The 27,415-nt window shown below is 44.2% G+C and overlaps 1 protein-coding gene across 1 annotated transcript in view; it reads left to right on the forward strand.

The window, feature by feature from the left end:
* Positions 1–27,415, forward strand: part of CLVS2 (clavesin 2) — a 62,827-nt gene that overhangs the window by 27,246 nt on the left and 8,166 nt on the right. Inside the window, exons 2-3 of the mRNA XM_066591188.1 lie at positions 7,656–7,830; positions 25,032–25,142. Of these exons, the coding sequence (XP_066447285.1) occupies positions 7,656–7,830; positions 25,032–25,142 (286 nt within the window). The remainder of the gene's footprint in view (positions 1–7,655; positions 7,831–25,031; positions 25,143–27,415) is intronic.

The raw sequence follows: 27,415 nt of genomic DNA on the forward strand, positions 1-27,415 counted from the left end.
TTCTGCATGCGCTTGATCAGCGGTAATCCACGAATCAATCGCATACATTGGATTACACAAGTCCCCCCAATTAGCGGGTCAGAATTACGTAATCCACTCGCAGAAACAGAACACAGCATGCTATATTTTACCGCGAATATCTGCGACCTAGAGCCCATATGCAAATACATTGTGTACGGGCTGCGGGTACCCGGGTCATCTCTAAGCGACGGCGCGGGAAATGCAAACAAAAAAAAAAGTACTGCGCATGACTGCCTGTGTGAGTAGGCTGTTATGCGCAGTACATTACGCGGCCGTACGCAGGGCCACAGCCGGGCTCACAGCTGGGATCCGCTGCAGGCCTCCGCAAGCGGATTCTGCATACGGCCGTGTGAGCCCGGCGTTATTTAGACCGCTACCTGTAATACGTAATTTACAAGAAGCCCCGGGAAAGCTTGCCTTCATGCAGTTCCAGGAGCACCTTCTTGAGCGCCTTCTGTGTGAGACCGCTGCACCGCAGCAAAATTACAAAGCCTCACAGAGCGCCACTTTTTACACCCCATCCCCGCCGCTGAGGTCACAAAATACCCCCCAAAATACATGAGAGGAGGGGGGACACCCGGTTTTCTTGCGACATGTGCCCATCCCAAGCAGCCTCCGTAATTACCCCTGTCTTCAGACATAAAACACAGTTTACATTATTACCTTTATCTAATATTTAGGGAATGCCAAAAAATGGGGGGTGGGGGGGATTATTTTTAGGAAGTCAAATTTTTTTCCGTATAAGTGGGCAATGGGGCCTGGAATTTATTCAGTTCTGCCCTGAAATCCAACGGGCATTCCCTCCATTACAGGCCTTGCCATGTGTCCTGTAAGTAGATTAGGGCCACAATGGGTATGTTTCTGAACACGGGACAAATGGAGGTATCCATTTTGGGGTGAACGTCTTCATTCCTATGTACACTGTACAAAAAAACAGTTTTTAAATTGACAAAATTGCCAAAAAAATGAAAATCGGTCTTTTTTTTCCGCCTAGATGAAGTACAACATGTGGCAAAAAAACATTGTCAGAATCGCTTGGATATGCAAAACCTTTCTGGTGTATTTCCATGCTAAAGTGACACGCGTCAGATTTGCAAAATTTGGCCTGGTCATTAAAGGGGTTGTCTCGTGAAATCAAGTGGGGTTCAGCACTTCTGTATGGCCATATTAATGCAGTTTGTAATATACATCGTGCATTAATTATGAGCCATACAGAAGTTATTCACTTACCTGCTCCGTTGCTAGCGTCCCCGTCGCCATGGATCCGTCTAAATTCGCTGTCTTCTGGCGTTTTTAGACGCGCTTGCGCAGTCCGGTCTTCTCCCTGGTGAATGGGGCCGCTCGTGCCGGAGAGCTGGTCCTCGTAGCTCCGCCCCGTCACGTGTGCCGATTCCAGCCAATCAGGAGGCTGGAATCGGCAATGGACCGCACAGAGCCCACGGTGCACCATGGGAGAAGACCCGCGGTGCATCGTGGGTGAAGATCCCGGCGGCCATCTTGGTAAAGGAAGAAAGAAGAAGATGCAGAGCGGGGATTCGGGTAAGTAATAAACTTTTTTTCTTTTTAACCCATCCCTTGGGTTTGTCTCGCGCCGAACGGGGGGCCTATTGAATAAAAAAAAAAACGTTTCGGCGTGAGACAACCCCTTTAAGGCGCAAACAGGCTTGGTCACTAAAGGGTTAACAAGCGAGAAAATCGTGTTTTGTGCATTACAAGATGTACAAAACTTGCTAAAAAACACAACCCCCTTGGTCCAATGTCCACGGGCGGATTTGAATTGTGGAAAGATGAACGTCTGCAACTGAATTAAAGCATGTGGATTTGATTTGCGGATCTTTGGGTGTGGAAATCAAATGGCAGCATGCTCCATTTCAGTGCGGTTCCCGCATGGATGGCTTCCATTGAAGTCTGTGGGAAAGCAGGAGTTTAATAAAAACCCAAAACTCTACTGCGCATGTGCGCCGGCTGGTGCTTCCGCACACATCGGCAATACAGAAGAAAGAAGACCCGACGGGTAAGCAGGGTCCTCTGCCACGGGCAGGGTCAGATTCCGCTGCGGGCTCCCAAATGCAGAATCCAACCCGCCCGTGGACATGAGCTATTATTTGCAATGGGAGTATTTACATGGGTGATTTTTTTCTTGCAGCGATACTGCAAGATAGAACAATTGCAGCTTGTTCTGTTCTCATGCGAGTCTCACACGAGAATAGAATATGCAGCTGTGCGGCCTCCCACACATTGCACCGCACACAGCAGCGTGTCCGCATGCTGAGTGATGCAAGTCATGTTAGAGAATGTCAGGTACGACTTGTTCTCGCCCATGTGAATGCCTTCTTGGAGTGCTTTCAGAGGAGTGGAATATTTGTGCAAGATACATTAAAAGACGCAGCTTAGGGCATCACATGGACGCTTGTGCCAAAATGCATGTATTAGCAAAACATATTTGCGCTGTGAAAATCGTGCTTTTACTTGTGTTTTTGCGCATTTTGCTGTACTTTTTGCACTGACGGGGGCACTTCACATGGGCGCAGGACAAACCCGTGCCATAATTTCAAAGGCTATGTAGCCTAGTTAGTTCCAGATGTATTCCTTGGCCTGCACAATTGCGCTGTGTAATGCACAATTACACAGGTACCAGTTGCACACACCCTATGGACTCCTATCAAGCCTTTGGTGTACAAATTCGCACTAAAATAGAGGATACTGCATTTTTTTACATGCACACACAAACGAAAATGAGAATTAACCCATTGAAATCAGATGCAGATGCAGAATTCTGCTCCAATACCTGCATATCTACATGTGGATTTTGGTGCTGAATTGTCCATGTTTTTCAGTGCATATAGTGTATATATTCCACTCATCTGAAAGCACTCTGCCACGAAGCGCAGAATGGAGCGGATTTTCCACAATGAAAATCCGGACCAAAATCTGCAGGAAAACCGTCAAAATCCACATTGAAAGGATAAAATCTTTTATGGATCTGGATAAAAAACCATGTCAAAATCCGCACTGATGGATTTTGGTGCGGATTTTATGTTTTCCATCGATCTCTATGGCAAAAGTCTGCTGCATTTCTGCGTAGTTTCCACAACATAAACAGACATACGGATTTGTCCACAGCGTTTTTCACATTTCTGGCATTTCCGCAGCAGAAACAGTCCACATTGTATGTTTTGCGTATGGTTCACTATAAAAACTGTCTAAAAGCACCGAATCCCAGAGCAGCTTTGATTTTTTCAAGAGCACTATGCGGTATGAAAGCTGATCCGTCACACCTCAAACCATCACAACTCTCAACGAAGGGCACTGTACCCGTGATGTTAAGACACGACTGCCAAGCAACTATTTTGAACAGCATGTGAAAAACCACTGAGGAATGTTTGAGTTTTGCATTGTGAGCCATTCAAGTGGATATTTAGAGTTCTGAAAAGAGCAGCATGTCATTGACATCAATTTGACATCTCAAATTGCTAGGAAAGGAGCAGTCCTAATATTTTCATAAAACAGCATAAATTTACATGTTTCATAGCTGACCATTCGCATTACATCACTTAATCTGGTAAAACTGTTCACAACAAAGACATTTTCTGCGCTGTAAAATAAGATATTCCTCAAGAAACTTGCGGTTTTCAATGGTTATATAAGGAAAATAACACAATTCGATTGCAGGCTTTCTCAGTTTATAAACAATGGTCTTTTTTGTGGTGTTTCTCACTATCCTTTGATTTGTGCATCATCCAGTTTTCCACATGTTTATCATTTGAGAATATTTGAATAAGATTTAGCATAAGGAATCATTACAGATGGTACAATAAGAAAAGTTTGGTACAGTGTTAGCCAGTAGAACAAAGTGTGATTGTTCTCAGGAAGAGAAACCACGTAATGTTGTAGATATGATACCTTTTAATGGATAACAAAAATACATGATGTTACAGCAAGCTTTCAAACCTACTCAGGGTTCTTCCTCAGGCATAATGGAACAAATATACATTTACTGTTATGGTCATCCCTCCCTGGTATTTGTCTAAGTTCTATTAATCACAATGTCTGTGCCCTCTCATCCTGTCTCTGGTATTTTTCTAATGTGAATTAAGTTCACCATCTCTGTAATCTCTCATGTGATCATGTGTATACGTTTTAATATAAATACGTCTTTAGATTGGTTCCATTGTACCTGAGGAAGAACACTGCATAGGTTCGAAAGCTCGCAACAACATCATGCATTTTTGTTAGCCATTGAAAAGTATCATAGCTACAAGATTACTTGGTTTCTCTTGCTGAGAACAATCACACAGATGGTAGAATGGATCAGGAAGGGTATAGTTTCTCCTTAGAGAGAGCACCTAGATGGTGTGAGGAGACTTATAAGGACATCTACACTCCTCTCGGAAATATGCAAATTGCAGATGGAACAATGCCTCTGCAGCACCACTTATTAGAAGGTGGCATTCTCTTTAACAAACCTTGTAACAATGACTCCCATCTTTCCATTTGCATATTTCTCAGAGGAGCTTGTATGGCCTTACAAATCTCCTCACACACCTTCTAAGTGCTCTCCTTAAGAAGAGATGATACCCTTCCTGACCCACATCTTTAGGCCCCTCACTAGCCAAGCCAGAAACCTACTGCACACTGATGAGGGGCAAAAAAACTGAAACAGCTGGCTGTGCATGGTTATTCTGGCTTTGGCTTACAATTTCTGATCATTGTTACAAGGCTTGTTAAAAAGTCTGACATTGACTTGCAGAAATACTGCCTTCCAATAGGTGGTGCTGCAGAGGTATTGTTCCATCTTCCAATTTAGACTTAGATGGTACAATGGAATGAAACCTACAAGTGAGAGGATCTCAGCAAGCTTTCCAAACCCCCATTCAGATATATCCCACATACCTTAATATGTATAAATACCACAGGATGTATATTACAGTAAGTATCTATCAGTAACAAATGTCAATTAAATTCATTAACCCCTTAGTGACGGAGCTTTTTGCTTTTTTCCTACTCCCTTTTAAAAAATCGTAGCTCCTTTATTTATCCATCGACGTCACTGTATGAGGCCTTGTTTTTTGCGGGACGAGTTGTATTTTTCAATGGCACTATTTATTGTACCATATAATTTACTGAAAAACTTTTAAAAAATTCTTAGCGGAGAGAAATGGAAACAAAACGACATTCCACCATCTTTCGGTGCGTCCTGCTTCTACGGCGCACAAACTGCAATAAAAACGACCTGATATTTTTATTCTATGGGTCAGTATGATTACTATGATACCAAACTTATATAGTTTTTTTTTTTGCTGTAGTACTTGTATTTTTTAAAAAAATATATTTAATTTTTTTCAATTATTTTCTGCAGGCATTTTGTGGGCGCAATAACTTTTTTATTTTTTCTGTCGACGTAGTTGTGCAAGGGCTCAATTTTTGCGGAATTATCTGTAGTTTGCGATAGTATCAATTTGGAATACATACGACTTTTTGATCGCTTTTTATTGCATTTTTTCTGGAAGACAGGGTAACTAAAAAAGTGTATTTCTGGCATTCTTTATTTTTTTTTTCGGACGATGTTCACTGTGTAGGAAAGATAATGCACTACTTTGATAGATCGGTTGTTTACGGACGCGACGATACCAAATACATATTTTTATTTTATGATTTAGATTTTTTAATAATTGATATGGCAAAAGGGGGGTGATTTAAACTTTTATAACTTTTTTTTTTACAATTTAAAAAACTTTATTGATCTTTTTTCTTACTTTACTTTGAAGTCCCCCTGGGGGACTTTAACATGCGATGCTTTGATGCTTTGACTCGAGCGAGCATTGTACTTAGCGAGTACCTGCCCGCTCGGAAGAAAAGATTCGGGTGCCGACGGGGGGCGGGGAGCTGCGGGGGAGAGTGGGGGGGAACGGAGGGGAGATCTCTCTCCTTCTCTCCCCCCTGCTCCCCCTGCTCACTCCCACAACTCACCGCTCACCCGCGCCGGCACCCGAATCTTTTCTTCTGAGCGGGCAGGTACTTGCTAAGGACAATACTCGCTCGAGTAATTCCCCTTAGCGAGTATGCTCGCTCATCTCTAATTTCTATGCATGGAAGCTCCCTTCATGAACAGGCAGCTGTCTCTAATAAACTGACCATTTAGTGTATAGTAAATGTTTGACTTCATCATGGTTTGAGTCATTTCTATTTCTTTATTGTAGTTTGACAGTTTTGTTTCTTGCGCATAGAGATGGAGCAAAATGTAGAAACATATTTATTCAAGGTGTTTAACTGATGTGCAATGAGTATGCTTATTTCTTAAAATAATGGTTCACCCTTGGCTTCACATTGCAGCAGATTTTCTTACAGTATATGATATTGATTTGACCTCATCTGTACTTTATTCTTTCCTACATACCGAGTCTGTTGGTCTTACTGTACAGTATGTACTTTCTACAGCAATGTGTGAAATGCTCTTTGCAGTACAATTTTTTTTTTCATTTGTTCAGTTTTATTTATTTTCTCTACATTCCTACTTTTTTGCTTGACATAAGAGCTGTATAAATGCTTTATAAGTACATTTTTATTCCTTCTTTTTTTACTTAAAGGATTTGTCTCAGATACATTTTTATGTTAACCCTTTCCAATCCACTGTCTGACTTCTGAAGACATTATGATTTAAGGCTGTACAGCTTCGGTGTTAGAAGACGTCCGTCGAGGTTCTCTTACTGTATATTGCCAGCCTCTCTGCTGTCGGAGCTTATCCAATGTGTCACCTCATGCAGTACTGGCTTTAGCCAGCGTATAGCGCTGTTGTATAACAGCAGAAAAAGAGTACGTTCCCTAGAAAAACCAGGATACAAATTGGATTGGAAAGGGTTAAAAACATTTTCCCCATTCCATAGTAACATTGTAACATAGTAACATAGTATGTAAGGCGGAATGAAGACAATGTCCATCTAGTTCAGCCTTTTTACCCTCCTATGTTGTTGATCCAGAGAAAGGCAAAAAACCCCAAGAGGCAAGACCTAATTAGCCCATTTGGGGGAAAATTCCTTCCCGACTCCCTAATGGCAATCAGACTAATCCCTGGATCAATCCCTAATAGTTTTTACCTGCCTGTATACCCGGATTCCAGAATATAATAAGCTTATAGTCACCCTTCCCAGCTCCCCACATCTCCTGTTCTGGTCTTCCCTGAGACTTGATGTTTACATACTGCAGCAGCCTGTGCACCGGATATTACAGGCTGCTGCAGCCAATCACAGAGTTCAGTGTTTTTAGTAGCTTGGGGATCAAAAGAGGTGAATATATCGTTTTTTTTTTTGTTTTTTTTTAATACATAGAAAACTGGCATAACTGCTTCTCATTGGTTCTGCCGAACCCGCAACAACCAGTGTTGTGGGAGCCTCCTTCAGCCTGCTAGACAGCCCGGGACAACCCTGAGTAGTGGATATCAACGGGTCTGGTGCCAGTGCTCCAATGATATCTGACTCTTTTATGTACCACCCTTCCAGCATAATAAAGTGTGTAAATTTAGTCCCTACTGATTGTTTAATTATATGAATAAAATTATGTCAGATCCTAGTGGTTATAGAAGAGAGAATGGTGAGGGATACTTGGAATGTTGTTTAAACACATGTCTTCTCTTTTAGATACACACTTGTAGACATTCTGCGTGCCATATTGCTGTCTCTGGAAGCTATGATAGAAGATCCAGAACTTCAGGTGAATGGATTTGTACTGATTATAGACTGGAGCAACTTTACTTTTAAACAAGCCTCAAAGTTGACCCCAAGCATGCTGAGACTAGCAATAGAAGGACTTCAGGTAAGAAGATTGTTCGCTTCTATACAATATGTTACATCTTTGCTCCCGATACTACTATCTGCTGTGATAAGATTTCCATATGAGTATAAAGTCTCTTGGAAGTTACTATGTTATTAAGGCTCCCTATAGACTTCTATAGAGCTCTACTATAGTCATTCACATGAGCACATAAACGTTGACGTTTTTACGCTCGGACAATACACGCGAATATCTGAGCCATTGGTTTCTAATGCATCCGTTCATATGGGCGAATATACGGCATGCAAAAATGTTCAACCGTCAAAAATAGAACATAGGCAACTGAAACACGCGTAAACGCATGTACTCTGGGCAAAAACATAGTTCTAGAACTATCTTTTTCCTCATATACGTCGGCGGTTTCCATAGACTCCTATGGGAGCTGGACAAAGAAAGGGAGGGGGAGGCATTTAAGCAGCGTCCAACGCTGTGAAAAGCTTACAGGTGCCTCTATATAGGCATCGGAAGGCATCCCAAGGATTTTGCAGAACGAGCATTTTCCTGGGCTCAACGTATTTTTTCGCCTAAAACGACGCTCACGGTCATGTGAATGTGCGAGAAAATGCTCGCTGTCATCACGGAAAAACGGCCATTATGCCAATAAACAGCGCGGACGGGAAAACATAAAAATGCCTACGTTCGTGTGAAAGAGCCCTCAATCCTTTATTATGAAGCCATTGTAGCATTGCTCCTAGAGAACAATAATTAAAGTGTCATACTGAGCACCATACCCCTTTATGAATAATTAATAGGTATTTTTATGCGCATTCCTCCTCCACACATCACTAACCTCTTTGAAGCTGAGTGGCAAACCACATTTTGAGGTCTAAAGTAGTGCCTACTCACAATATGATGGGCACGAGGTCTGACGTTTGTGTTTACAGAATTTGGGCTCTTTCCCACGAGCGTGCTTTTTACGCTCTAATAGTATCGCATAACGCTCGGAAGAAATTAGCGTGAATGGGTAATATTTCCAGCTATTAAGTATTGAGCTTAGGATGTCATTCCTTGCTTGCTCCTGCGCAGACGATACGCTGTCCATATGTGTACAACCAAACGCATTGGTGACCACGCAGCTCCTGATCGTGTGAATGGGCAATTTCACAGCTAATTAAGCTCAATACTTAATAGCTGGAAATATTACCCATTCACGCTAATTTCTCCCGAGGTCACCAATGCGTTTGGTTGTACACATATGGACAGCGTATCGTCTGCGCAGGAGCAAGCAAGGAATGACATCAGAAACTTGCCCAACCCCCTGAATTCTGCATTATTTCTGCCCGGTGTGAACCCAGCCTTATTCTTGTGGAGGAAGAGCCCAAAAGTGGAGGTTGCAGACAGTCTGGATGAGGGTGTGACTCCCCAGACTCCATCCTGCATTGTTTGCCCACAAATTCCTGCTTTCTTTATACCATTTATTTTCTGGTCTCTTAGCAACTTGAGAGCGAATCTGTGTGCATACGCAATTTTAGTAGTAACAGGGTACCCCACAGTGGCCCTAGTAGTAGCAGGCTACCCCACAGTGGCCCCAGTAGTAATAGCGACTCCCACAGTGGCCTTAGTAGTAATAGCGACCCCCACAGTGGCCCCAGTAGTAATAGGGTACCCTACAGTGGCCCTAGTAGTAACAGGGTACCCCACAGTGGCCCCAGTAGTAATAGCAACCCCCAAAGTAATAATATTAACACCTCAGTAGTAATAAGCCCATAGTAATTTTATCTCCCTCAGCAATATTAACCCCCCCATAGTAATACTAATCCCCCTCAGTAATAATATTATCCCTGTCAGTAATATTAACACCATAGCAATATTAACCCATCAGTAACATTAACCCCCTTCAGTAATATTAACCCCCCTCCATAATATTAACCCCCTTCAGAAATATTAACCCCCCTCTCAGAAGTATAACCCCCCCTCAGAAATGTTAACCCCCCTCAGTAATATTAACCCCCCTCAGTAATAATAGTTCCCCCTTAACCCATATACTTACCTCCTCCTTGCTGTCAGCACTGCTTCCCCTCTGCTCGCGCTGAGCCCGGTTGCACTCTGATGTCAGTGTGTGCGCCAGGTACACTTCCTCCCTGAGTCCTCTCTTGCAGAACTGAGGAGCAGGGGACTCAGGGGAGGAGGATCCAGACTGCACACTGATGTCAGAGTGTGCGCCGGAATCAGCCATCGGCGCCCTGCGGGTCACATAAAGTGAGGCAGCGGGCCGGATTCAGCCCGCGGGCCTTGTGTTTGACACATGTGCCATAAGGGATCATTTAGACAAACGTGTTTATGTGCGCAAAATTTGTCTATGCAATAGGCAGAGAATAGAACCCATTGAATTCAATGTGTCCATTCCCATGTAAGTATTTTGCACGCATGAAAAAAATAAGACCTGCCCTATTTTCCTGCTTGTTTGCACACCAAAGAATCCATAGAAGTCTATAGCAAATGATATTTCGCAGGCGGAATTCGAACTGACCATGGGCATGAGGCCTAATAGCGAGCAAATGTCTGGAACAATAGTTTCTGCACTCCTGGATAATTGTTGTTGTGCTGCAGAACACACAGATGGGGATTTCTCCTGTATATGTTGCCATCGTGCCTTTGTAGTAGTGTTTGCACTCGTTTTGTAAGATGGCATTTAGCCTGGCATTCTGATGGCAGATCAATTTCCAAAGTCACAATAACTTAGTGGCCTCTTTTCTTGTCCTCTTCTAATAGTCTTGTCAGTTAGCGTTTAGACCTTGTCACAGTTTGATGCAAACCAGTCCCGCTGAATAAATCCTTCATGCCTGTGACATGCCTGAATATCTCCCACACCACTTGTAGGGCTCCTTCACACGGGCCATTATGCACGCGTTTTCGCTGACAATAGAACTCATTGCTTTGAACGAGTTTCTTTACATTCCGTGTTTTTACGCCCACATTTCCTTTGGGTGAATAGAAACGCGACATGCTGTATTTTGTGCACACAAAAGGCACCATACTGAACTGCGCAATTTGATAGTGTTAATCAATAGCAGCGGGGACTAATTAGGCTGCCCAGTCAGTGTGTCCTGCGCCAATGTGAACAGGCCCAACAGCACAACAAAAGTACAGTAGAATGCACAGATACATGCACAGAAGCACGTGATAGCACTCCATTCACAGCGCATTCACATCATGCTCTCACAAGCGTATATACAGCAGTGTCCGCGTGAAGGAGCCCTTGGGCCTGCTTCACATGGGTATATTTACGTGCAAAGTTTGCACCTGCATCACGCAGAGAATATAACTCATTGATTTCAAAGGGGTCATTCACATCTATGTAATTTGCGAATGCATTTTGCTCATGCAAAAAAAAGAATAGAACATGCTCTATTTTTCTGCATATTTGCGCATTGAAGGTCCCCATAGAAGTCAATGGGCTTTGTAGAAAACTACATGCAATCTGCAAGGAGATGCGTTAAACACTGCGTAATTGTGCTAGAAAAAGAACACATCTGGAACTAATTAGCCACATTGTTTGCCACATGCAAATGAGCATGCTTAGTGGGCGCAAAAGGTACAGTAAAATACGATAACGTGCGGGCAAAAAAGCATAGTTCATTCTGCAAATAGCGGTCAGGCATGCACAAATACGCTTAGGCCCATGTGAAGCCAACCTTAGTGTAGGACAGTTTTTTATTTGTTAAGCACTAGGAACACTTAGTACCTGCGTAGTAATACACGTGGCATTTTGGTTAGTGAGTTCAGTACATGAAGGTCCTGGGAGCAGCATATTTATCAGTTCTGATACCAACATGGTTCTTAATATGCCTTAGGCCAGTTTCACAGGACTGGATTTGAAATGCAGATTTTGTGATCGCTGTCTGTGTGTACGATGTGCGGTGATACACGGACATTGAAAGGCATGAACTTTCACTAGTTCATTCACATGTGCGGTTAGGAATTACAGATTCCATGAGTGGAAGAATAATCGCACATGCTGTATTTTATCGCAGATTCTGCACATATGGGCTCCATTGATCTCTATGGATGTGTGTGATCTGCAGTGCATACACAATTAATATTGCATATGCACTACGGATTCGCTAGCAACTTGCTAGGAGATGGGAGAGGGAGTGAGAAAAAAAACATTGAAAAACAACTTGTTTGGCATTGTTTGAGGTAGTTTTAAACATACCATAAAGAATTTTGAGGTGAATGTAATGTCAGGGCTTCAGATGGGGAGAAAAATAGTTGCCAATGCGATCTAGAATCGTAAGTGGTGGCAGGAATTTACAGTCATGTCGAAAACTACAACTAGTCCCCTTACCGCAACTCCACAGCTGTAACTTTAAGAAAAAAAATCCATTTTCCCCTGCATATAGCAGACACATCGTATGCCAGACAGGTCTAATAGAGCCACTACACAACACCTTCTGTCACTGCTCGCTGGAGATGGACAGGAGCCAAGTACAGTACGCCATGCAGCGCTATAGACATATACAGCTGCAAACGGGTGCTGTACTCAGTTCTATATGCTTGTCATGAGTGGGGGGGGGGGATAATTCTGAGACTGCACTAGTCATCAAAAGTGGTATTTTGTGGAGAAACTACTTGTTATATTAGTTGTGTTGATTTTAATTGTTCTTGTTTGATAGTTTATTTGTAAGCAGTTGGACGTTTGTAAATTTGACAAATTATACCAATTTGTAATGGGAGTTGAATTGCTTTGATTGCTGTTTGGTGGTTATATCATAAGGCTACTCTCACACGAGTGTTTTTTTTTTGCTCCATATTATGAAATACACAACATTAAGGCTGGGTTCACACAGGGCGGATTTGCCGCGGAAATTCTGCGCAGAATTTCGCCGCTGCAAATCCGCCTGCGACCGCTAATCTTGCGATTAGCCAGCCATGTGGACGAGATTTCTCAGAAATCTCGTCCACACGGGACGGCCAATCTGTTGCCGTAAGTCAGGCCGCGGCTTTAGAATATGCAGCATGTCTATTTATATTTTCTTTCAGCTGCGGCCGCGCTCTCGTCTATGGGAGCGCCGGCCACAGCAGAAGAGCGAGCGGTCGGGCCGCTTCAAAGCCGCCGCAGGTTTTTCCACGGCGGTTCTCCCGGCGGAAATCTCGCTGTTTTTGCTGCGGCCAAACCGCGGGATTTCCGCCCTGTGTGAACCCAGCCTAAACCTGCATGCATTTCATTGGGGCCTCTCAAACTAGCCTCACATGCTGCATGTCCTGTTTTCAACGTTTTAGTACATATTTCACGCATAACCCATTTAAATAATTCGGGTGCGTAAAAACACTGTAAATACGCAATTCCATGTATAATACTGTGCTTACTACAGATTTTGCAGGCCTGTTTTCAATCATTTTCAATTCTACATCAAAGTCTGCAGGAAGCGTACAGATTTTGGTGCATAATTTACTGCGGCTTATAATATGTCTTGCTGCCTATTCCATCATGTGTGAAAGGTCCCTAACATCCCATTACTTCTTCTGTGGAGATCCACCCATTCCTGTCTCATAATTCGGTATTAGTGTTGCTCGTCTTGATCAGCCAGGTGGAAAAACTTCATCAATCCAAGTCCAACTTGTTTTTTGATTAAATACTTTGGAAATTAAATTTCTCAAAATACCTGCTACTGAGGTGAGAGTGCAGCTAATAAGTAGTCAGGGTTCATTGATGATGTCACCAACTGTATCCTCCATCTTGCATGTGGGCAGCAGTTTAAATTGGCCACTTGCATCAAAAAACCTAGCCATGTGTAACATAGGCCCAAGGGCCATTTTACATCTGAGCAAAGGACAGAGACGCTGCATCATGTTTATAAGCCTATACAAAACGTGCTCTGTGAGGAACAAATACTCTACAGAGTATATATTGCTACTGGGTGTGAAAGCTTGTTTACCAGCTGAGAAGTAAACTGGGTTGTAAAAGAAGATAGGAAGGACAAGAGAAAAAAACTGCATCGCATCTATATGCCTATCCAAAATTTGATCTGCACAGTGGGAGATGTATTTCTAGAGCATATATTTCTCCTTGGGTCACTGTGTATAGCAGCAAAACAGACAGACAAACTGCACTTGACGTGGGGAATATTGATATCCTCTGTTTGTGGCTTTAGACATTGTTCATGGTCACAAATGCATCCACTATGAATTATTTGTAGGCCCTACGCAGCTACCTGTGCAGTGAGAGGAATTAAAATACGCTGTGCAAAACAAGAACATTTTACAAAGTTACAAGGTATACTCTGTGGCCTTCTGTTCTCACATATTGTGAGATTTTGGCCTTTTTAGTTGTTGGTGTCTTTTTTTGTGAATATAAACCAAAAGGAATCTCAAACGGTGAAAAACAAAGAGACCAGTGGTGGCAAACCTATGGTACGCATGACAGTGGCGGCATGCAGAGTAGAGATGAGCGAGCACCAAAATGCTCGGGTGCTCGTTACTCGAGACTAAATTTACGCGATGCTCGAGGGTTCGTTTCGAGTAACGAACCCCATTGAAGTCAATGGGCGACCCGAGCATTTTTGTATATCGCCGATGCTCGCTAAGGTTTTCATTTGTGAAAATCTGGGCAATTCAAGAAAGTGATGGGAATGACACAGCAACGGATAGGGCAGGCGAGGGGCTACATGTTGGGCTGCATCTCAAGTTCCCAGGTCCCACTATTAAGCCACAATAGCGGCAAGAGTGCCCCCCCCCCTCCCAACAATTTTTACTTCTGAAAAGCCCTCATTAGCAATGCATACCTTAGCTAAGCACCACACTACCTCCAACAAAGCACAATCACTGCCTGCATGACACTCCGCTGCCACTTCTCCTGGGTTACATGCTGCCCCCCCCTCCCGCCCCCCTGCACGACCCAGTGTCCACAGCGCACACCAAAGTGTCCCTGCGCAGCCTGCAGCTGCCCTCATGCCACACGCTGGCCTCATAGCCACACCACCCTCATGTCTATTTATAAGTGCGTCTGCCATGAGGAGGAACCGCAGGCACACACTGCAGAGGGTTGGCACGGCCAGGCAGCGACCCTCTTTAAAAGGGGCAGGACGATAGCCCACAATGCTGTACAGAAGCAATGAGAAATATAATCCTGTGCCACCGCCATCAGGAGCTGCACACGTGGGCATAGCAATGGGGAACCTATGTGCCACACACTATTCATTCTGTCAAGGTGTCTGCATGCCCCAGTCAGACTGCGTTTTTTAATAAATAGTCACAGGCAGGTACAACTCCGCAATGGGAATTCCGTGTGCACCCACAGCATGTGTGGCTCCCTGGAACCCACCCGCTGTACATAAATGTATCCCATTGCAGTGCCCTGGACAGCAGAGCTAACGTCAGATTAAATGCAGGTGGGCTTCGGCCCAAACTGCATGCCCCAGTCAGGCTCGAGTTTTTTATAAGTCCATGTGGACCGACAGCATGGGTGGGTCCCAGGAAGCCACTGGCGGTACATAAATATATCCCATTGCTGTGCCCAGCACAGCTGATGTAATGTCAGCTTTAATGCAGGTGGGCAAAAAATTAATTGGATTACACTGTAGGCGAGGGCCCAAAAAAATTGGTGTACCAACAGTACTAATGTACCTCAGAAAAATTACCCATGCCCAACCAAGAGGGCAGGTGAAACCCATTAATCGTTTTTGTTAATGTGGCTTAATTGGTAACTAGGCCTGGAGGCAGCCCAGTTAAAATAACAATTGGTTCAGGTGCAAGTTTCAACGCTTTAATGAGCATTGAAACGTATAAAAATTGTTTACAAAAATTATATGACTGAGCCTTGTGGGCCTAAGAAAAATTGCCCGTTCGGCGTGATTACGTGAGGTTTCAGGAGGAGGAGCAGGAGGAGGAGGAGGAATATTATACACAGATTGATGAAGCAAAAAGGTCCCCGTTTTTGATGGTGATAGAGAACAATGCTTCCATCCGCGGGTGCAGCCTACGTATTGTTTAGGTATTGCTGCTGTCCGCTGGTGGAGAAGAGAAGTCTGGGGAAATCCAGGCTTTGTTCATCTTGATGAGTGTAAGCCTGTCGGCACTGTCGGTTGACAGGCGGGTACGCTTATCCGTGATGATTCCCCCAGCCGCACTAAACACCCTCTCTGACAAGACGCTAGCCGCAGGACAAGCAAGCACCTCCAGGGCATACAGCGCGAGTTCAGGCCACGTGTCCAGCTTCGACACCCAGTAGTTGTAGGGGGCAGAGGCATCACCGAGGACGGTCGTGCGATCGGCTACGTACTCCCTCACCATCCTTTTACAGTGCTCCCGCCGACTCAGCCTTGACTGGGGAGCGGTGACACAGTCTTGCTGGGGAGCCATAAAGCTGGCAAAGGCCTTGGAGAATGTTCCCCTGTCTTCACTGTACATGCTGCCTGATCTCTGCGCCTCCCCTGCTACCTGGCCCTCGGAACTGCGCCTTCTGCCACTAGCGCTGTCGGATGGGAATGTTACCATCAGTTTGTCCGCCAGGGTCCTGTGGTATAGCATCACTCTCGAACCCCTTTCCTCTTCGGGTATGAGAGTGGAAAGGTTCTCCTTATACCGTGGGTCGAGCAGTGTGTACACCCAGTAATCCGTAGTGGCCAGAATGCGTGTAACGTGAGGGTCTCCTAGGCATCCTAACATGAAGTCAGCCATGTGTGCCAGGGTACCTGTACGCAACACATGGCTGTCCTCACTAGGAAGATCACTTTCAGGATCCTCCTCCTCCTCCTCCTCCTCAGGCCATACACGCTGAAAGGATGACAGGCAAGCAGCATGGGTACCCTCAGCAGTGGGCCAAGCTGTCTCTTCCCCCTCCTCCTCATGCTCCTCCCCCTCCTCCTCATGCTCCTCCCCCTCCTCCTCAACGAGCTGAGATATAGACATGAGGGTGCTCTGACTATCCAGCGACATACTGTCTTCCCCCGCCTCCGTTTCCGAGTGCAAAGCGTCTGCCTTTATGCTTTGCAGGGAACTTCTCAAGAGGCATAGCAGAGGAATGGTGATGCTAATGATTGCAGCATCCCCGCTCACCATCTGGGTAGACTCCTCAAAGTTTCCAAGGACCTGGCAGATGGCTGCCAACCAGGCCCACTCTTCTGTAAAGAATTGAGGAGGCTGACTCCCACTACGCCGCCCATGTTGGAGTTGGTATTCCACTATAGCTCTACGCTGCTCATAGAGTCTGGCCAACATGTGGAGCGTAGAGTTCCACCGTGTGGGCACGTCGCACAGCAGTCGGTGCACTGGCAGATTAAACCGATGTTGCAGGGTGGCAGCGTCCGTCTTGGACTTGCGGAAATGTGCGCTGACCCGGCGCACCTTTCCGAGCAGGTATGACAAGTGTGGGTAGCTTTTCAGAAATCGCTGAACCACCAAATTAAAGACATGGGCCAGGCATGGCACGTTTGTGAGGCTGCCGAGCTGCAGAGCCGCCACCAGGTTACGGCCGTTGTCACACACGACCATGCCCGGTTGGAGGCTCAGCGGCGCAAGCCAGCGGTCGGTCTGCTGTGTCAGACCCTGCAGCAGTTCGTGGGCCGTGTGACTCTTCTCTCCTAAGCTGAGTAGTTTCAGCACGGCCTGCTGACGCTTGCCCACCGCTGTGCTGCCACGCCGAGCGACACCGACTGCTGGCGATGTGCTGCTGCTGCTGACACATCTTGATTGCGAGACAGAGGTTGCGTTGGAGGAGGAGGATTGTGGTTTAGTGGAGGAAGCATACACCGCCGCAGATACCAGCACCGAGCTGGGGCCCGCAATTCTGGGGGTGGGTAGGACGTGAGTGGTCCCAGGCTCTGACTCTGTCCCAGCCTCCACTAAATTCACCCAATGTGCCGTCAGGGAGATATAGTGGCCCTGCCCGCCTGTGCTTGTCCACGTGTCCGTTGTTAAGTGGACCTTGGCAGTAACCGCGTTGGTGAGGGCGCGTACAATGTTGCGGGAGACGTGGTCATGCAGGGCTGGGACGGCACATCGGGAAAAGTAGTGGCGACTGGGAACCGAGTAGCGCGGGGCCGCCGCCGCCATCATGCTTTTGAAAGCCTCCATTTCCACAAGCCTATACGGCAGCATCTCCAGGCTGATCAATTTGGCAATGTGCACGTTTAACGCTTCTGCGTGCGGGTGCGTGGCGGCGTACTTGCGCTTGCGCTCAAACAGTTGCGCTAGCGACGTCTGGACGCTGCGCTGAGAGACATTGCTGGATGGGGCTGAGGACAGCGGAGGTGAGGGTGTGGGTGCAGGCCAGTAGGCACTTGTGCCTGTGTCCTCAGAGGGGGGTTGGATCTCAGTGGCAGGTTGGGGCACAGGGGGAGAGGCAGTGGTGCAAGCCGGAGGCGGTGAACGGCCTTCGTCCCACCTTGTGGGGTGCTTGGCCGTCATATGCCTGTGCATGCTAGTGGTGGTGGCTCCCCAGCTGATCTTGGCGCGACAAAGGTTGCACACCACTTTTCGTCGGTCGTCAGCTGTCTCTGTGAAAAACTGCCACACCTTAGAGCACCTTGGCCTCTGCAGGGTGGCATGGCGCGAGGGGGCGCTTTGGGAAACAGTTGGTGGATTATTCGGTCTGGCCCTGCCTCTACCTCTGGCCACCGCACTGGCTCGGCCTGTGCCCACACCCTGACTTGGGCCTCCGCGTCCTCGCCCGCGTCCACGTCCTCTAGGCCTACCCCTACCCCTCCGCATGCTGTATTACTAGTAGTGCAGAAACAGAATGCTGTAATTAAATGTGCCGCTTATTGGCCTGTGGTTGGAGGCTGACTTCGCTTACGGAACGCACAGCAGAGCAAGGAAAGAATTTTGCGCAAGCCTGCTGTAACACTTAGCTGGCTGCGTATGAATTAGGACAACTACCCCCAGCAGAGACCCAGTACACTGAGGACGGTCACAGGCAGCCGAAATAGATTTTTTTCCCCAAATATTTTTGGAAAGGCCTACTGCCTATATACACTAAATATGTCTTCTGTCCCTGCCTTACCACTACTGGCCCTGCACTATGTAAAATTACTGCAGGACGCAATGCTCTGCACGGCCGATATAAGAAGAAAAAAAAAAGTGCAACACTGCAAAAAGCAGCCTCCACACTACTGCACACGGTTAGATGTGGCCCTAAGAAGGACCGTTGGGGTTCTTGAAGCCTAAAATAACTCCTTACACTCTCCCTATAGCAACTCCAGCAAGACAGCACTTTCCCTGATCTCTGTCAGAACGCATCTGTGGCGAGCCGCGGGAGGGGCCGATTTATATACTCGGGTGACACCTGATCTCGCCAGGCACTCACTGCAGGGGGGTGGTATAGGGCTTGAACGTCGCAGGGGGAAGTTGTAATGCCTTCCCTGTCTTTCTATTGGCCAGAAAAGCGCGCTAACGTCTCAGAGATGAAAGTGAAAGTAACTCGAACATCGCGTGGTACTCGTCTTGAGTAACGAGCATCTCGAACACGCTAATACTCGAACGAGTATCAAGCTCGGACGAGTACGTTAGCTCATCTCTAATCATAGTGAGTAAGGCTTAAACAAACACCTATGTTCAGCCGATTATCGCTCTCTTCCCCCAGAGGAAGGCAAAAGAAACCCTAGAGGTAGAAGCCAATTTTCCTAATTTTAGGTGAAATATATTCCTTCCAGTTCCAATCTGGAAATCAGATTAACTCCCTGGATCATCGATCCTTCTGCACTAATCAGTGACTACAGAAAGGCATCCAGGCCCCTCTTAAACTCTTTAAGTGAGTTTTTCGTCACCACGTCCTTAGGAGGAGAGTTCCATAGTCTTACTGCTAAATCCTTCTATGCTGCTGTATAAACCTTCTTTCCTCTAGCCACAGAGGATGCCCAGTTGGTACATTCACAGTCCTGCGTATAAACAGATGATAGGAGAGATCTCTGTATTGTCCCTTGATATATTTATACATAGTTATTAGGTTGCCATTAATCCGTCTTTTTTCTAAATTAAATAACCCCAATTTTGATTGTATTGTATTCTGCCCTTTCCATTTATTATTTAGTTGCCTGTCTTTGAACCTGTGCAAGCTCTGATATGTACTTCTTGAGTACTGCTGCCCCAAACTGTACACTATGTTCCATCTGTGTTCTGACCAGTGATTTGTGAAGAGAAAAAACAGTGTTCTCATCATGTGCTCCTATACCTCTTTTAATGTCCCCCATGATCCTGGTTGCCTTGGCAGCAGCTGCCTGACACTGGTTGCTCCAGTTAAGTTTACAGTTAATTAAAACCCCAATCCTTCTCCATGTCAGTTTTCCCAAGTGATTTCCCATGTAGTTCGTAATGTTGACATGTATTTTTTTGTCATATTTGGTGACCGTTAGAAACACCCATAAGGGTTTTATTATTATTTTTTCTCCATTGTACCTTTACTAGAGATGAGCGAGCACCAAAATGCTCGAGTGCTCGTTACTCGAGTCGAACTTTCAGTGATGCTCGAGAGTTCGTTTTGAGTAACGAACCCCATTGAAGTCAATGGGCGACTCGAGCATTTTTGTATATCGCCGATGCTCGCTAAGGTTTTCATTTGTGAAAATTTCAAAACCCAAGAAAGTGATGGAAACTACACAGAAACGGATAGGGCAGGCGAGGAGCAACATGTAGGGCTGCATTTCGGGCTCCGAGGTCTCACTATTAAGCCACAATAGTGGCAAGAGTGAGACCCCCCTCCCCCCCGCACTGTCAGCATAAAGATCGTTCTCCTCTGCCACAGCTGTAACAGCTGTGGCAGAGAAGAACGATGTTAGCCCATTGCATTCAATGGAGCCGGCAATACAGCCAGCTCCATTGAAAGCAATGGGCTGCCGGCGAGCGCACGATTAATTTTCGGGAAGGGCTTAAAAATATAAGCCCTTACCTGAAAATCATCCTAAAATGTGTAAAAATAAAAAAAAAATGTATATTCACCTTTCCGCTGCAGCCGGAGTTCAGCCGCGTCTGGCCGGCAGTTCTCCTGAACTGCTCTGTGTAGTATTCAGCAGCCGGGGATTTAAAATCCCCGCCTGCTGAATGAGCTGCCTCTGATTGGTCACAGCCTCACCAATCAGAGGCAGCTCTCACTCACACCCATTCATGAATTCATGAATGGGTGAGTGAGTGCTGCCTCTGATTGGCTCAGCGCAGGGACCAATCAGGGGCAGCTCTTAGCTGTCATTCATGAATTCATGAATGGGTGTGAGTGAGAGCTGCCTCTGATTGGTGAGGCTGTGACCAATCAGAGGCAGCTCATTCAGCAGGCGGGGATTTTAAAGCCCCAGCTGCTGAATACTACTCAGAGCAGTTCAGGAGAACTGCCAGCCGCCGCGGCTGAACTCCGTCTGCCGGGACCAGGTGAGTATATATATTTTTTTATTTTTACACATTTCTGGATGAATTTCTGGGAAGGGCTTATATTTTTAAGCCCTTCCCGAAAATTCATCCCGCGCTCGCCGGCAGCCCATTGTTATCAATGGAGCCGGCTGTATTCAATGGTCAGTGCTCGTTTAATCGAGACGAGTACCGCGTGGTGCTCGTCTCAAGTAACGAGCATCTCGAGCACCCTAATACTCGAACGAGCATCAAGCTCGGACGAGTATGCTTGCTCATCTCTAATCTTTACCAATAGAGACTCCACATGTTCATCTTCTTCAAATATATACTTGCATAGTGTGGCTTTAAACCAGACTTTACATAAAGACAACCCATCCCCTTTCCATTTTTTTTTCATTCCTTTCTGAACAAACTAACCCTGTAAATTAACCGCCCAGCCACAGCTTTTATCCAACCAGGTCTCAGTTCTTCCCACTATGTCATAGTTTTCTTCATACATTATTACTTCCAGTTCATCAACCTTATTGATCAGACTTCTTACCTTAGTCACCATACAGTTTAGAAGTTTTTGGTTATTTTTATTTTCAGTATATCCCTATTACTGTTCTTTCAGTTCTATTTGTGTTATTTTCATTACTTAGTCTTAGATCACTGTCTACACTATCTTTCCCTCTATCTCTCTGGTTGCCCTCCCCTAAAGTCCCCAGTTTAAATACTCCTCCAACTTTCTAGCCACAACTCCCCATAGAGATACAACTGATCCCTACGGTAGAACCTGTAATCAACATCAAAGTCAGCCCAGTTCTCAAAGATCCCAAATCCCTCCATCCTATACCAACTCTCGAACCAATTGTTTACCTTCCTAATCTCTTGCTGCTTTTCTGGTGTGGGACATAGTACAGATAATATTTCATAAAGAGATCTGGAAGATAAATTTTGCATAGCTCCCTCCCCCTCCCCTCTACACTGTGTGACAGTTCAGGCCCTGCTGGATAGCTTCTCCTCCCCTCCTCATACTGTATAACTACTAGGTCCTGCTCTTTGCAAGCTCAAGGGGCGGAAAAGGAGTCAACCTAATCTGATACTCCAATTAACCTTTTTAATGTACAGGCAGAGTAGTGTTACTGGTAAATACATAGAAATGAACTTTGAGGTGATGCAGGCGTTTCTGGGAACTCTAGTTTCCCAGCAATAAATGCTGGTCACATGGGCAGTAGGATCACCATATTTGTAAGTGATGAGTGCTAAGTACATATGTACAGTAGAAGGAAGGCATATGATGATTTCATCTGTCTATGTGCCATTCTAATTTGTGATATTAGGAAGGCATTGGAATTGACAAAAATATTGGATTGTGGGATAACCCTTTTAAGCCCTTTCTACTCGTCATAGTAACATAGAATGTTAGGCTGAAGGAAGACAATGTCCATCTAGTTCTGCCTGTTTCAACCCCCTCCTCTTGTTGATCCAGAGGAAGGCAAAAACCCCAATGAGGCAGAAGCCAATTATCTCATTCGGGGGAAAAATTCCTTCCTGATTTCATAACGGCAGTCAGAATAATCCCTGGATCAACGTTTGATAGTTCTTACCTGAATATAAGACCCCGGTTAATAATCCACTGGTCACCTAATGTCTATATCCTGGAATATCATTGCGCTCTAGAATCTAGTCCCCTCTTAAACTCCTCTATGGATTTTGTCATTACCACGTCCTCAGGCAGACAGTCTCACTGCTTTTACAGTAAAGAACCCCTTTCTGTGTTGGTGATGAAACCTGCTTTCTTCTAGACGTAGAGGATGTCCTTTTGTTACCGTCACAGCCCTAGATATAAACAGATCATGGGAGAGATCCTTGTACTGTCCCCAAATGTAGTTATACTGCCCCCTAGCCATCTATTTTACAGGGTAAATAATACCAATTTTGTTAGCCACTCTAGGTATTCTAGTTCTCTCATTCAGTTTATTAATTTAGGTGCCCTTTTTTGAATCCCCTCAAGCAATGTAACATCTTTCCAGAACTGTACACAGTATTCCATATGAGACCTGACAAGTGCCTTATATAGTGGAAGAATAATGTTCTCATCCCTCGCCCCTATGCCTCTTGCTCCAGTTAAATCTACAATCTACTAGTACCCCCAGCTCTTTTTTCATATCACTTTTCCCTATTAGTACCCCATTTAGTGTATATTGGTGACATCTGTTTCTCCTGCCCATGTGCATAACCTTATATTTATCAACATCTTCATTTGCCATTTTTCTACCCAATTCCCCCCGCCTTATCTAGGTCCTTTTGTAGCTGTACATTGACCACCTTTGTATTAATAACCTTGTATAATTTTGTATTATCTGCAAATATTGATATATTACTGTGGAGTCCTTCTATCAGGTCAGATTTCCAAAATTTGGCCTGGTCATTAAGGCACAAACAGGCTTGGTCACTAAGGGGTTAATAAATATATTGAACATAATGGGGCCTCATACTGAACCCTGTGGCATCCCACTGGCTCAGAGTACAAACCATTTATTACCACCATCTGCTTTCTATCTCCAAGCCAGTTATTTACCCAGATACACACATTTCCTAGCTGCCTTATTTTATATATCAACCTACTATGCGGAAAAAGTGTCAAATGCCGTTGTCCCAATTAATGTTACCGATAGTAGTTCTGAGATGATCAGAATTTGCTTTACTAAAGTTTAGTTTATTTGTCGTTCCCTGATAAGGCTTCTTATTAAATGACAGCTGGAATTGATTATATTGTAGTCACTGTTCCCCAAGTGCCCCTCAACCTGCACGCCCATTCTGTCTAGTTTGTTAGTTAATACTATGTCCAGAGTGGCCCTCCATCTAGTTGGCTCCCGCACAAGTTGGGCAAGGTAGTTATCTTTAATTGTTCTCAAGAACTTATCACCCTTGTGAGATTTGCAGGTTTTGACTTCCCATATTATATCCGGATAATTAAAGTCTCCCATAATAATTACTTCATTGCAGTTTGACTCTTCTATCTGCCTTAATAGTAAGGTTTCAGTTTCTTCTGTTGCTTTTGGTGGTCTATAGAAAACTCCTAACAGTATTTTGTTATTTTTTTCTCCCTGCATTTTGTTACCTATAGAGATTCCACATGTTCATCTCCTTCACCTATATCCTCCCGTAGCCTCGGCATTAAGAAGGATTTACCGTACAAACATGCCCCTCCCCCTTTCTGTTCCCTACAGTATCTTCTGAAGAGCTTATAACCCTGTAAATTCACCGCCAAATTGCACTTATCATCAAGCCATGTTTCTGTTATTCCCACTATATCGTAATTTTCATCACACAGTCTCGCTTCGAGCTCAACCACTTTACCGATCAGACTTCTTGCATTTGTTGCCATACATGGCTAGGTTCATGCATAAAAAGAACAATACTCACATGGATTTTTTTTCCCATAGGGAAGAACAGAATAGCTGGTCAAAGCTAGCTGTCTTATAACACATCTTATTGTACTCCCCTAGGACAAGTGTTTTATGACTCAAGCCAGTGTTTGCCTTCTAATTGCTATTTAAAGCTATAGTTGAGGAAAATGTCTTTAATTACTGGTTTGAGTTTATTTCACACCCATTGCCAGTTATGTAGCAACAAAAGACAGATGAAGTGAACCAGATAAGATAAAAATAACAATTTATTTACACACTGAATGCGCTATGCTGAAAGGAATCCCGAGGCCAATGTAAATTATACATAAAACCAAATGTTCATTTACAGCATTTTTTGTAAACTGGTTGCTCGAAGACATTTGCTGCTTGCTGAAGAGTCACAAGGCGCTTGATTGTTGTTATTTTGCCTGGTGGGTTCAGTACAATTGTTTTCACAAATTCATGCTTTCTCTGCCATGTACTGGACTTATAATTTTTTTTTCTATTTTACAGGATAGTTTTCCAGCTCGGTTTGGAGGAATCCATTTTGTCAATCAACCTTGGTACATTCATGCCCTGTATACCGTCATAAGGCCCTTTTTAAAGGAAAAGACACGAAAAAGGGTATATTTTTTCTCAGATGTACAGTATATTTACGAGCATTAGATGGCATTGATGTTTCAGTGATGTTTAAATCCATCTTAATTTGTAATGTAATCCAATCATCCTGCACACTTGACAAGATTGGCTTTCTGGAAAATGGTGGCACAGGCGACTGAAGGTTTCCCTGGAGGCTTCTTACTTAATTCTTCGCAATTTCTTTGCAGATACTTTGAATCTTTTTAATGTTTTTTCATGACCCACTTGACTATTTTTTAAAATGCACTTAATTATTTTGCGATCACAACTCATTTCAAGAAGCTTGCATCCTTCTGATTTGGAAATTATTTCATGGGTTGGTTTTTTTTTCAGAGCTCTTTTTGGTTTAGGTTGGCTGTAGCCAATACAAAACCCAAATGCTTTACTTAACATTATATCAACAAAGTTATTATTTCCAGTACATATTTTAAATGTGTTGTAAAATAAAATAAGACTAGTTGGCCGACTTAGTAATTACCACTTGCTGTAGAGTCGGTTATTACATTTTGTGACTAGCCATTGAGAACACTCATTTTTAGTAAATAATACTTAACCCCTTGAGTGGCACGCCCGGAAATTTTCCGGGACGAGCTCCACTGCCAATAGTGTAGCCCGGAAGATTTCCGGGCTATGTATCACTATGGGAGCTGCAGAGCACACTGCCACAAGCTGTGACATTATGCTCTGCCTGCACAGACCCACAGAGAACAAAGCAGGACAATGAGAAGCAGGAAGATATTGCCGATCTGCCGGCAATCTCCTGCTTCTAAGTCTCCTGCTTTGTTTATAGGTTGCCATAGAGACCATCGGCTTGTCAGAAGCAAGCCCATGATCTCTGTGGCAGGGAGAGCTGGTGCTTAGCTGCCAGAGGACAGTCAGGAACCAGCTCTTACAGCAGAGAATGGAGAAAACCTCTGATCTCTGCTGTGTTAACCCTTTACATGCTGCAAAGTCTATATGACTGCAGCATGTAAAGGGCTGTCACTGCAGCATGTAAAGGGCTGTCACCATCAGACCCCCGGAAAGTGATCAGGGGGTCCTGATGGGTCCCTGTGGAAGTCCCCTAAAGGGACAAAAATAAAAAAAAGTTAAAAAAACAAAAGTAAAAAAATTATTAAAAAAAAATAAAAATAATAGCACTTGTCTCCCATTACTTTGTAAAAAATTTTAAAATAAAATCACACATGTGGTATCCCTGTGTCATAATGACCCAGAGAAGGAAGTTGGTACATAATTTAACCCCTTAATGACATGGCCCCTTTTTTTCTTTTTTTCCCCATTTCTTTTTTTCCTCCCCGAAACATACAAAAACTGTATAAACTTGCTATCGCCAGAATGGTGCTGACTCAGAGAATAATGATATCTTATTATTTATTCTGCATGTTGAACGCCGTAAAAATGAAATCCAAAAACAAATGGCAGGATTTCTTTTTTTCCCCAATCTCCCTACAAATGTTTTTACAAAAGTTATGCAATACATTATATATACCCAAAAATGATGCCATCAAAAAGTACAACTTGTCCCGGAAAAAACAAACCCTCATATGGCTGTGTCAGTGGAAAAATGAAAAAGTTATGGCTCTTGGAACGCAACTGCAAAATTAGTTGCAATTCAATGATTAGACCATTTAAAAAACCTGCCCTGGAGGGCACGACAGGGTGGTAGGAAACCCGCCACTCAAGGGGTTAAACCAATAAGAACCAAGCATCATAAATTTATGGTGCTTGATCCTAGGCTTTAATCTCAGCTGATTGTAAAAATACTGTCCGGTACTAAAGCTCCTTTTTTCTGCAATAAAATAAAAAAATATGTATGAAAAATAAAACAACCCACTGCTGACACCAATCTAATTAGTTACTGTATGTGCCCTGTAATCTGAGACTATACTAATTATATAACAAAATGGCTGCACTTTATTTTAGCGCAAGTATACTAATTTTAAAAATAAACAACTATAACTTTAGAAAAAACTTTTTTTTAGCTTTTTACCCCTAATAAAACTAAAAAAATGGAAAAAAGATATAAAATAGCCCTATTTGTCATGTAAAAAAGCAGCAAAAATAATTTTGGTAGCTGAAGAAAAAAATAGAGCTATAAAACCACTAAATGGATAAAATCCCAAAAAAGTGTTTGGACCTTTTAGACCAAAAGACCCTGATCCTTAAGGGATTAAAGGAGTTTACCAGGGCTGAAAGAAAATAATATAGTCAGGTAAAAGTTAAAAATAGAAAAATAAAGCATACTGGCCTCTATTTTG

Source organism: Eleutherodactylus coqui, chromosome 1 (genome assembly GCF_035609145.1).
Source record: "Eleutherodactylus coqui strain aEleCoq1 chromosome 1, aEleCoq1.hap1, whole genome shotgun sequence".
NCBI classification, from domain to species: domain Eukaryota; kingdom Metazoa; phylum Chordata; class Amphibia; order Anura; family Eleutherodactylidae; genus Eleutherodactylus; species Eleutherodactylus coqui.